General features: G+C 39.8%; 1 protein-coding gene across 1 annotated transcript in view; it reads left to right on the top strand.

The window, feature by feature from the left end:
- The window catches only part of tafa3a (TAFA chemokine like family member 3a), a 109545-nt gene extending 96476 nt beyond the window's left edge, over positions 1–13069 (top strand). The window contains exons 3-5 of the mRNA XM_080462446.1: positions 1448–1597; positions 2432–2556; positions 11316–13069. Coding sequence (XP_080318572.1) covers positions 1448–1597; positions 2432–2556; positions 11316–11327 — 287 coding nt within the window. The 3' untranslated portion in view covers positions 11328–13069. The remainder of the gene's footprint in view (positions 1–1447; positions 1598–2431; positions 2557–11315) is intronic.
- The last annotated feature ends 375 nt before the right edge of the window (positions 13070–13444 follow it).

A 13444-nucleotide genomic window follows, 5' to 3' on the forward strand; every position in this document is an offset into this window, starting at 1 on the left:
CAGACTCCTTGTAATTGATAGTAGAACATTCTTGTGCATATTTGAGAAGTTTAGAGATGTTAATTAGCCAATTTTCAAGAAATATACATGGGTTATGTGATTAACCTCCTCAGTGGAGCGTCTCTTTTTGTCCTCTGGTTGGAGGGCAGGGTTAGTGGATTAAGTGTGTTGCTCAAGGATATGTGGACAGGTGGGGCTGCGCTGAGGTTCAAAGCCCAGCCCCTCCACCTGGGGCATGACCTGGATTTCAAGTAGCCATTGGGCCTGGATGTTTGAAACAAGACTTCTCTGAGAAATTACTTCAGCGCCCTCATAGGACTCGTCAGACATGGAAGCACACCACCGAGGAAACCTTGTCCGACCTTCTTTAGACGCAGATTCATGATCCCTCAAAACAAGGATCTGCTTTTAACATTCTCTCTGCACCGATTGTTTTTCTGTATCACACAAACAGCCTCTTTGGCTCTCTGCACAATAAACGAGTGGTTTGGTGAGGATTGAATATTTTGAGCGTGAACATTGGAGGTTGGTGTTGGAAATAAACGGTATGACAGATTTGTCAGCTGCATTCTTTGCCAGCACGGTTAATCCCATTAGAACCAAGCCTGTGCAGCTTAGTTTAATAAATACATCTGCATTTTTGGAAATGTGCTCATTTGCTCCTTTGCTAAAATTATATGACTCTGGTCTGTACAGTAAATGAGAAGGTGCCACCTGGAGCTGGTTATCCTGGCTCAGTACAGACTGTACATCCAAAGCTTAGTGCAAATAGGCCAGGTTTAGTCGTCCTTAAATAAAGAAAAATAAAAAATGAAGTAGGCAAAGGCTAAAAGTTCATTACTCTGACGCTCAGAACTCAAACATTTTCCAGAACAACCACAAAAAGACATTAGTAAAGCGCACGGCTGCATCTGGCACCACTTTCCCTGATCACAATGAACATTGACACTGTAGTTTTATTTGATCCCACATACATTGCCCTACAGTTGTAACGTACTCACTAATGCGTATATATTTTTTAATAGTCTCCCACACATGCACTCCTTCTGAGTTGTTTGCTAAAAGCTCAAATGCAATTCTCTTGTCAGACATTACTTAGCAGAAAATAAAGCTGTTTTGTGTGTGTTTCCAATTTTTTAAAATGTATGTTTTTAGTTGTAACTAAGGGTTTTCTGTTTGAGTACCACAAAGAAAATAGCAGCAAACACAGATAAACGGGCTAATGCAGTGCTCTTTATGATCTATAAAAGTAGTTTTGGACTATTAAAACCTTTTTATTTACCAAAATTAAAGTGATTTTGTACATGAAAAAAAAAAAAAGGACACAACATCCATTATTGCAGATATATGTTTTTTTGCATTTCTTGTGCTGAAGAAATGTCAAGAAATGATGATTTTCTGCTGTAGAAAGTTTGTTTCTCATCATTGTGTATGTTTCTGCTTCCAGTTCATGTGAAAGCGGGAACCTGTGAGGTAATTGCTGCACACCGATGCTGCAACAAGAACAAGATCGAAGAGAGATCCCAGACTGTCAAATGCTCCTGCTTCCCCGGACAGGTGGCGGGAACAACAAGAGCGGCTCCATCTTGTGTAGACGGTACGACAGGCTTCTCATTATAGATTTCGCTAATGATATGAAACCGGCTTCTGATTAGGGGTAGAAAATGTGGCACGGAGCGAAGCTGTCACACTTGTCACTGCTTCTGGCGCTTCTCTTATTGATTATTTGGGTATGAGAGCCTTATTGTCTTTAAGAAGGGAGAAATGTGCTGAGATGTGTGTTATTGCATTATCTGAAGACTTTACTTTTTCCTCACTTTCGAATCACTCACATGGTACATTTACTTGGCACTTTTGTCTGTTTTTTGAGGCAATATCAGATCCGTGCAGGCGAGTAGACAGAAGGTCATTTAATATCATGTCAAAAGTGGCCTCAGTTACAGGTGAATCGATCTCCTATCTTCCCTCCACACTGTAATAGCTCTGACAGGGGCTTCCTCGGTTTTGACAGTTCTCTTTTCACTGTAGAAATGTCAAGGGAAGCCGTTTCTCTCCTGTAGGCCTCCTCAAAGCAACGCAAGACCTTGAAGCACCAGTCTTCTGCACGCTCTCCGTACTCTGTCCACATACAAACAACCGACCTCCTGATGCAGAGCACATCTTCTCACAACACTCGCAGGCTTGACATTGACCCGTGCCCTGTGTTTCAGGCTCTGTCTGAAAACACACAGAGCCAGAACTGAGAGGTCTATGCTGTCAAGCCGGAGATCAAGAAGCTCTCCTCAATCACTGGGCTGTACATAGAGGTTGAATGTGCTTGTTGAGGCTGCAGCAGGGGCGGGACCAGTGCTGCGCTTTCAAACAGCATGCTGCTAATTGCTTCCAGTACTGTTTTTTAAACCAACCTTCCCTTTTTTTTTTTTCCTCACAGCATCTATAGTTGCACAGAAGTGGTGGTGCCAGATGCATCCCTGCATGGACGGGGAGGAGTGTAAAGTCCTGCCAGATCTCAAAGGATGGAGCTGCAGTACGGGAAACAAAGTTAAGACAACCAAGGTGCGTCACACATTAGTTTTCGAGGCTGAAAAGTGGATGAACTTAAAATCATCCCGCTTCAAAGCAGGGGGAACAGAAGATTTGTAAGAGCCGACAAATGACTGCAAATCCGTGGCCTAGAATAATCGTTGAAACTAAATGTGACCCGGGAAAAATGGAGGCGCGCGAGGGAAAAAGAAAGAAACAAGAGCTAGAGAGAGCACTGGAAGACTTTTTATTAACTTCAGATGAGTGCAGAGCAGAGTAGGAGGCGGCGGGAGAGAAAGATGTGACTCACAGGGGAGAGTCTGTGAAGTGTGTCTCGAAGCAATCGGCTTACAACACTAGAAAGGGGTGAGTTAGGTTGAGCTTTCTCTTTAGCTACAGTCCCATTTTGTCATAGAAGTCTAACTACACCAAGTCAGTTTATTGCATTTTACTTAATCCGCTAATTCGCTTGAGCTACGTAGATCACACAGTCTGCAGTCCCAGAGCAAGATGTGTGGTCGAACTGTTCCCGAGCCAAAGTCCAGACATCCTCTCCCGTGCAAGAGAGCCACAGAGTCTTCCACAGACCGTCTGGTCATTTTCAAATGTTACAAAACATGACTGCATTCAGTGTCTTTATAGATTATTGGTTTGTTGTTTTTTGGGCAATAAATAAAAGACTTAAAGTTGGTGTAGTTGTGAGCATTCACAGCAAAAATATTTCAGGGTACATGGCTTCTTTCGACATTCTAAAAACATGCATGTGAGGTTAATTGATCCAGAATTACACATTAATGTGACTGTGAGTGTGTGCGGTTGTCTGTCTTGACCTGCCATAGATATACCCTGCCTTTCGCCTCCTTTCAAATAGCTTCAACTCTCTGTGGTGTGGAAGATGGCGATTTGTTCAAAACCACTTCCTAATTACAACTTTTATAGAATATGTTGAACTCCTCATCTGATTTACTTTTCATTCCTTTCTAATTCATTATTATATTTGTCGTATTTTGCCCCTATAAGTTATAACATATTGAACATAATATTATGTGACGTTTGGCAATCAATCACCAGCACAAATTTTTTATCACCTCCACTACCGATTAAATTGTGTGTGCAGTGTCCGTATACAGCAAGGCAGATAAGAGGTTTCTCTTACCTAATTACTTATCTCACACATCAAACCAGTGTGTGTTTGATGTGTTTCTGTGTGCAACCACCTCGACCAACACATTTCTCCTACATATTTTCATGCGGTTTCCATTATTTTGCTGAAAGAAGGAGTGAAGGAGCTTAAGGAAACATGTCTATTTGTGATTGTTTTTCAATACTTACGATGTGATAAGTACTTTTCATTTGAGATTATAAGTAAAATTGTAAGTATTTCTATTGTATTTTATTCTTTTTAGAGCTGGGTATAAATTTCTTGCCATAAATTGCCTGTAAGTATGAATGTGAGTGTGTGTGGTTGAATGTCTCTGTGTGTTTGCTTTGTCACTGACTGGAGATCTGCTCAGGCTCCAGTGTCCCGCGACTCTGCATGGATGGATGGATGGATGCATTGTTGAATATAGTGATTGTGCTTACATATATATATGTATTTTTGCAGATAAACTCTAATTCAATCATCCAGGAATGCTATGCTACTTATTTACTAAACTCAATTCTTCAGCTGAAAAGCATCATGCTGTGTCAATACTCAGGTAATCAAGTTAAAAATGTCAGTATTTGTTTGAAAAGTGATAAATATTTCGAATGTAATGCAGTCAAATACCTCTTTGATGGCATGAGCGTTCTCATTATTAGTCCTGGAGTAAACCCTGGATTTTCATCTTAAATTGACGCCCAAGCTTGTTTTAAGACAGAGCCTAAGTAGAAAACAGAATATTTAGTGTCACAATTGTTCATGAATATTCACAATGTGCCACATTAATATATGCAGCAACACATTTTTCTTGTTTCTGCATGAATCTGCTGTATAATTTCACAGAAAATCTAAGTTGCAGGGTTGAAATAATAATTCAGCTCTCACCTCTCTGGTGATTATATATATATATATATATATATATATATATATATATATATATATATATATATATATATATATATTAAAAGATTGAAAATTGAAATAAAATTACAAAGGGATCCTCTATTGTTAGCTGGAGGTTGAGCTGATGTAGGCATGAGCACATGACTTCTTTGTAAATTGAAGTAATTATCGCCTCTGCAGCACATTGTGATTATTCACCAGTGAGCTCATCGGTACAAGCTGGAAACTGAGGCTCCTGGGGAATCCGAACATGTTGCTGATGACTACAGATATTCAGCTCACATGTATCCGTCTTAACTTAAAGGTTTGATCTTAAGGTTTCAGGATAATCACTCTCAAATCAGGTTCTACCTTTAAAACATGGCTGCTGATACTTTTAAAGGAGTAAACAAAACAAAAAAAGTCCCTCCGGGAAGCAAAATTGTCGAGTAGGATGTGACGAGGCAGGGCAGAAGGGCTCAAGCTGTAGCATTTCTAGGGATTAATAGAGGTTATCTGGACGCGTGTTTTGGGTTTGAGGGTGTGGTAGAGCTGAAGTGGATGGTAGGTGAAGAGGGGGGACACAGTAGGCCCTCAGCCATCCATCACGGTCCACTGTTTGACTCACCAAACGCCTGTAGTTGAGCTCCCTTTTCTATTATTCATGGCTACAGGAGGCCTGGATGAAGCAGAGCTTTTTATTTTAGCTGGGTTAATAATTCATGCCCTCTCACACAGCCACGGGAAAGCAGAAACAGAGGCACAGACAAGCAGGGGTCCAGGTGGCTAGTAGAACCCGTCAGAACCTCGGCTCTTTTTTGATTAGAGAGTCAGCGGGGGTCGCTCCATGCTCGTGGCCTTGCCGCCCCCCGTAGAGAGCAAGCGAGGGGACGACTTGTGTTTGCTGGAAGGCTCCGTTCCCCAAGCTTCCTGGACAGTTAACATCATTGTGAGGAATGAACGGGGGGGGGGGGGGGGGGGCATCCAGCGCAGCCTCTCAAGCGCAGCCTCTCAAGAGTGGCCCCGGTGCTGTGACGGCTCCTGTGAAGTCCATTACTCTGTGAACTAAAAGTCCAGTGAATAAAACTTGCGCAGCTCTTTAAAACTGCGTTATCACACAAAAATATCAAACCCGTCATGCCTGGTTTTCTGTTCGGATTAGTGAATGTGGAGCCTCCTGAACTTAAAATACATTCTACATCCCTTTCACATGGAACACACAAGAGCTTTGTAAATTCACAACCTGTCAAAGCAAGTGTGAGCAAACATTCAATTTTTAGATCTGTGTTGAGTTAAAAAAAAAAAAAACACACAAAAACCGTTGTAATCATAATATAACTGAGCACCCAGCTGAGTTATTATGGGCCTTTAAAATATGGATGTCTCACCATTCAAGGCCCAATCAGAATGTTTAGCATGAGAAATCTAAAGGGATTTTGGTCGAGTAGCAGTCAGGTTTGACTCTTCATTTCAGTGAGTTAAAGATTTATTTCTTTTTTTTAAATCTCACAGTCATTGTGCTGTCTTTCAGTTTTCTACCAGCCCAGTCCGCAGTGACGCAGCAGTTGAGCTGTCGGCACTGTGCGGGTTGATTTGATTACTGATTCATTCATTAAGCTCAGCCCAAGTTACATCAGTTAATAGGATGAAGATGCTCTGTAATGCGAGTTTTATCAGCTCCTGCAACAAACAGTCATGAACTAAAGTACAGGTCATTCATACCGCAGCAGACAGGTCTTGAGGATGACGATAATAATAACTTTGTTTATATCACATGTATCAGAACATTTTTATTCATGCTTCACAAGAATATTATAGTAACAGTACAAGATGGGGATTATTGTTATAATAAATCACTGTGATAGGTAATAAAATAATACACTCGAATGAAATAGCTAAAATTTTAAAAACAAAAACTATCTGATAAACAAACTTTTTAGGAATTTAAAACATTATGAGGTAAGCTGCTGTTTGTTTACTGTAGTAAGTAACGCATCAGCTGTTCCTGCTTCAACAGTCGAAATTTAACTGCAGTACAACGGTAACCAAGTACTGAGGCTGATAATGCCAGAAATGTGTGGAACTATATTTACTTTATGAAGCATTAATTACAAAAAAAGAAAAGAAAATACTTTTAACCCAGTTAAGAGACAATCTATGCTTCTTGAGCAAGACTCGGCTTGATTTGAGTTCTAATTACATTGTAAAACAGGCTGTTAAATTCTTCTACTTCTGCTTGAGCCAGACAGTTATCATGACACACAAATTGGGTGTGTTGTTTTTTTTGTTTTTTTTCTGTAACTACATTTAACAATTTTATCTTTAATGACTTTGTAGGGTCTTGAATTTAATGAACCATTAACAGATGTGGCTGTAAACACAGATTAATACATTAAAACACTTGATATTGTCACTACCTCTGAGTCTCACTCTGTTGTCTGCCTGATAAAACAGGGAGTTCTTCTTTTCCGCTGTTGACTCCACTCGCTCAAGTGAAATAATTGGGTTTTTCTCTATAAAAGTGATTTGAAAGGACTATGTTGTATTTGATAAGGTATAAATACAATTGAATTATTGCTTTAATGTCTACACATACTGTGCAAATAGAGAGAAATTCTCTTACAGGGCAATCATAGCAAAAAGAACATGGCAATATTGAAAAGTCCATCTGTCCTCTATGAAGCTTTATTCAGTTATCTGAGTAATGTAGAGTATCAGTTTAATCTGTTGTATTCAGTTGAGAAAATGAAAATAGCCCCATAGAGTCCCGTGCACTTATCGTGTATGTTAAAGGTAAAACAAGCAGTCTGTTGTTGTTTTGAGAATGATCCATCTGGTGTGAAGAGAGAACTCCTACTCCACAATAAATCCTTTCTTCCTTGATGTCCAGCGGTGGCTTTGTTGATAAAAAATGACGGCGTCGTCTTGGCTCGTGATGAAGTTACATCAGTAAATCAGACGTGTTAACACCCTGCAGACACTTTCTCGGACAACTTCGGTTGTTCCCTCTTTCTGCGCGTGTCCCCGGGCACCTAGTTTTATAGTCCTGCTGGTAATGTCAGGAATTATAACCCTGACAGCGCCTGCTTTTCGCCTCCTATCAATCAGAGGATGGAAAGCGAAAGAACCACAGAGTCTTTCCTCTTGACAGATGAAGAATATGTTGGAGTTTGGTGAAGGAAAGCTGTCTGAGAGAGATTTATCTCCATGCCATAATGACAATATGTCTTACATGGACTGCACCACTGCCGTGTAAAAGATATGCATCGTCGCCTTGATGATGAATAAACTGCTTGAAATGTATCAATCATTTAACATCTTTCTTTTGACTTTTAACTATTCCGCTAGAGGTGTGTACCTAAATGTCACTCCCGATTGATGTTCAGTACGTCGGACAAGTACGTACGTAGCACAAGAGTCACCGCGGCTTTGTTTCCCCACGGCGTCAAATCGCAGAGAAGGTTTAGTTCTGCCGTTTAATTCAACTGGGGAAAAAAACACACAATGGCTTCACCAACCTATAATATGTTCATTTTATTATTGAGAACATTTGTGAAGATAATGAAGGTAATTAAAAGCCACAAAAATATTCCACAAAATTCTAAATGCACAGGAAGATTGACTTAAGCACTGATGTGAATGCAAGATAAATGTTGTCAGGTAGCTTTTTGTGTCTGTAGTAAAATAGAAAAACAATCATTACCATCCAAATTTAGGTTTAGAAACACAAGTTAAATCTTCCGACCTTGTACAATTCGGATATTGCGACTCAGACTTGAACGTTCACCCTCTCAGCGAGCCAAAACAACCATGAGGGGCTCTTGCAGCCTTCACCCTCCAACACTATGTGCTGCTCTATGTGTTGATCTATGCATACAGGCATATTGTTTTATACCACTGCTACCCCAGGAGAGATATTTATTTGGTTTATTGCACTTTGATGTTAAAATTTTTTCTGAAGCCACAATGAAAAATACACATTAAGGCGAGGCAAGTTCATTTGAATAGCACCATTCATACACGCGGCGATTCAAAGTGCTTCACAAAGGCAAAGAAATACATAAAATTACATTAAAATCATAGAAATAAAGCAAGATCAAAAATAAAATAAAAGAGCATTCAAAGGTCAATCAAAACAGGAGAATCAATGGTAAAGAATTCAAATGAAGCATTTAGAATAGTGAGAAATTACAATGATTACAAGGAGCAATATATTAAATTCATGAGACAGCTGCAGTGAATAGTAACGTGTTCATCCCTGATTTCAATACGCCAATAGTTTGAGCAGACCTCGGCCACATTGAGAGTAGACCACCTTTAGTGGCCGTGCCTCTCAGACCATCTTAAAAGAAGTCATTTGTATATACGAACACTGTTCATCTTAATCAGCTTCAAATCTTTTGTGTCGGCGAGGAAATAAAACTTCTGATTAGTTGAAAGCCATAAAAAAAAAAAAGCATGGGATGTTTATTGAGTTTAGAAAGAGGAACTAAATCAGCGTATTGATTATTGTTTTTTTGGGGGGGTTTTTTAGGACATGCCTGGAGGCAGAAATCGAGCATGTAATTTGTGATTTTTTTTTAGACAATAGGTAAAGAAAAACGACCGGTGGGAATTAAGACAGCCATGCATAAAAACTGTTATCTTTCAGGAAGGATCAATATTATGCTCCTTTATGTGGATAATAATGAGGATAGGTGTGTGTGTGTGTGTGTGTGTGTGTGTGTGTGTGTGTGTGTACACACACACACACAGTAGCTCTCTATCAAAGGTGAGTCCGTAGTTTGTTTGTCAATGAGACTTTGAACCACGGCTGACCAGTCAAGTGTGGTCTTTCATCCTGAAGCGGCTTAAGCATCAAACCCTGAGGAGCTGTCTTCTGTCCCACTGAGTCTCCTTTGTGCTTTAACTCACCGATAACCCTCGCAGTGACGCCTACAACCCCACAGCATGCTAATTACTTCAACAAGGTTTCACCCAGCTTTGAAGGTTTTTTTTTTGTTTGTTTGTTTAATCTTTTTTTTTTTTTTTTTTTTGGTCTCTTTCAGCTACTCCTCTTTTTTTTTAATTTGATATTCTTACTACATGCATATAAGAACAGCGGGTCTGAATCCGCCAGTGTGTGCTTCTTGATGTTTTGATTTAATGAAAAGGCTGAGCTCATAGTCTGGATATTGTTGGTCTGCAGCCTGCTGCTGCAACTGTATCGAGACTGAATAATTTTCATCTTCTCTCACACCCGTGGTTCCTGAGGATTGTCACATAGAAGTGAAAATTAAATTGTGCCTCCCCAAACAGCGAGCACTGTGTCATCATCAGCAGCTGTAAGAGGCTGAAAAATCACACCTCCACGGAATTTCAGAATTACATCGCTCCGAACACCGATTGTGTGTGATAAAGCCCTCGTTGATTCAATCGGTGGGACGCTGCAGACTGCAAACTGAATGACGTAACGTGCGGATCCTCACCCTGGAACACCTGTTCTTATTTCTGTCTTTGTATCTCTGTTTGTGTGTGTGTGTGTGTGTTTTAGTGTGCCTCCTACATCACAGGACAAGTCAAAAAGTTACTTGTGTTCTACTTTTTAAAGGGCAAACCAACAAAGAAGAGCATTCACCTTCGAGAGTATTTTTAGAGTTAAAGTGAGAGTAGTACAAACTGCGTCTTTCAATCCTTTCGATTATTATTCATGAAAGCCTCTGAGAATAGTTATGCCAGCAGTATGCCGTCATGAATAATAATATCCCCCGTGTTTGCATGGAAATCATTGACCATGATGTACATTGCATTATTTCGGACTCCTTGCCACTCACTGTCTTTCCACCTTTTCGCAGTCGAACGCCGCAGATGTTGGAATTACAAGCGTGCCAGCTGGGAATATGAACACCTTGAACCTGTCACACGTTTGACAGATAGACGGTTGTTAGATGTGCGGCTCCAAAACAGCAGCTTGTTTAAATGAGGTAGCTGCAGTTTGACGGAGAGCTGAAACTATTCCTCAATCGAGTTGCTGGACAAACACATGAATCAGATTGCACAGGCGTGCTCTCGCGGGTTTTATATGCGGCACATCAGTGATACGCCATGAATAATTACATTCGCATGCAGTGATATGCTTTAGGAATGTTTAACCCCGTGGCCTTTTTTCCAGGTATTGTTCTTATTACTGTTAAGCAAGAAATTGCTCATGCTTGTTTGAAATTTTTGCTTTTAGTCTCATCTCAGCTGATACAGTATGTACTGTTGCTTGTAGATGCATTATGTTTATGTGTGCACATGGAGAAAATCCAGACATTTCAAAGGTTTAACATCCTTTTTGTTTTGTTTTTCCCCTGACACTCTATACTATTATGCATGTATGTGTTGTTACTTCAGTCTGTTCAAACCCTCATCACTCGAATGGGGCTTTGTGTTTTTTGAGATTTATATACCCGATGTGTCTTATTCAACAGTTGCAGCTCGAATGTGATGGAATGAATTCCTCCTATTAGATTGAGTAATTTTACAGACAATTTTTTTTTTATTTCAGCTTTATAGAAAAGATACTGGAGTTTAATCATGAGACATATTTTCATCTGAGTATGAAGTGCTTGTGGTCGTATTTCTTACTTTTTCGCACCTTAACCACATATTTTCTTAGCTGACATCAAATAGCTCCATTTTAAAGACTTTTTCCTCTAATCTGTTAATATTTGTGTCAGATTTGCCACCAAATTCCGTTTTTTCCTGTTTCCTCATTTTCATTTTTCCTGTCTTCTCTTTGTAGGTCACCCGATAGTCGTCTGATTTGAATGAGACTTTCATTCAGAGCAAAGACGCTGCTTCTTCGGCCAACATTTGAGGACATTTGGATGTCTGTGTTTTAAGTTTTGGTGGAGTTCGGGGACCAACAAGGACAGTGATCATGGACATTCCAGTGAACGAATGGGCGACCGGCGAGCTTCATGAAAGACTTGCATATCTAAAATCCTGACTTTTGATCCAGCAACAGTAGCCGTCACTGAGCTGTACTGCCCACCAAATCTCTCTTTGTATTATAGTTTTGTTCCCAAGAACTAGAAGACCCAACAATGAGGATATTTATTGACTGAAAGACTGTGGATTACAACAGGAAAAAAAAAAAAGATCACCCTCAAAAAGAAACCATGTGATGTGAAACTTTTTGTGTTGTTTTTTTTTCTCTCTTCCCACAAAGAGCCCCAGACTCTGAATGCATTTCTGTGTTGAAGATCTAGTGAGATCATAAGCATCTCCATCCTTTTAGCCTTATGAAGCAGATACGATTTCTGTTTCTGTTTGTTGATTTATAAGTGGACTTTTTTTTTTTTTTTTTTTAAACTTTGTTTAGGATGTGAAGCTTTCGAACAGAGAAGACGATGCCACAACAATAAAACCCATAAAAATGTACTGACGTTTGACTACAAGTTACCAAGGGCCGACATAGCTGAGTTCTGCCAAAATGTTTTATTGGTATTTGTTGTGTTCAAACCCTGGTAGTTATTACTCATTACAAATGTCAATATTATCTTAATAAATCTAACTCGATGGAAATGAGTCTTAAGAAAAATGTGTGCCAATGCCATTTGCATATCAGACCGTTGTGCTGTATAGGCAGGAGCTGTTGGGACTCGAAATTAGCAGGTCAAGCAAATAATCTGACAAAAAAAAACAAAGAAGGAGCAGCAGGCGGAGAAGAGCTCACAGCTAATCAAGGTTGTGTTCATGGTGGAGCTGAAATGTGAAAATCAGCAAATGCAAAAATAGGACACGCTCACACACAAAAAACAGGGAAAAATACAAAAGAGAGACTCTCATTACATAATTTTTTTCTCTCTTGACTTTACAAAAAGCCATCTGAAATCTGGTCCACAGAGGGATGGCTAATTAGCTCTCACTCTAAAACAACCATAATCCAATCTGATTCATCCCCTAAATTAGATGTCGGTGTCACCCAGGCCCCCATTCATTGTGTTAAAATTAAAGTTCCCCATTGCCAACCAAACTAAGTTTTTTGGGTTTTTTTTCTTCCTCTTTTGTCCAAATCGCTTCCCACAGAGCACTGCCTGCCAGAAGCATTGTAACTATGTGTCATTAAAAGCTTAAGAAAAACACGTCTTTGGAAGGAGCCAGGCTTGGTTGTTGTGAAGCGGGAAGGTTTGGGAGATAATTGATGAACGGAAAAAAGATTATTCAGCCGCAATCCACCTGAACCAGTTTGGTGGAAGTGCAGCCCTTCTGACGGTGTGTTATGTGGTCACTATCATTTCAGATATCAACATGGAGCTCTCTCAAGACGGCAAACAGTTGATATATTTATACTTCACCTGCAAAACATACTGTCCACACACACTTTAGAGACCATAAGGCAGGAGCTCGTCCTCTCATATGAAAATAAAGTATCTTTTTGAAATGCTAATTCCCACTATAGCTCTCATGTTTATGACTCTAAGAGACTATAGGAATAACCTCTTTGTGAGCATCACAGCATAAAATGTGAAAAATTTCATCACATCACAGGGAAAAAAAAAAAAAAAAAAAGTTAGTAAATGGGATGAAAGACTCTTTCAGTTGGTTGTAAGAGTGCATCGAGACTGCAAATAAACCATCCGCTTTGTTGGGAATTTCATATTTTGTAAGTCAATTTCTGTCTGTAATTGAAACGGTACATTCACCACCAGAATGCTTCTTATACTAAACACAATTAATTAAGCAAAAATGTGGAAGGCTCCCTCCCAAAGATCAGCCCCGCGGGACCGGCGCTGAGGGGGAGGAGTGCGATGGGGTTGCTATGGTTAGCGATCCAGGTTGCCTCTTGTTTGGTTAGAAATCATTAAATTACAGTAATGACTAATTTCTCATTCCTGCATGCAATTCGCCAGAGACTACCATGGATTT

The sequence above is a fragment of the Lipophrys pholis genome (assembly GCF_963383615.2).
Source record: "Lipophrys pholis genome assembly, chromosome: 4".
Taxonomy (NCBI): Eukaryota; Metazoa; Chordata; class Actinopteri; order Blenniiformes; family Blenniidae; genus Lipophrys; species Lipophrys pholis.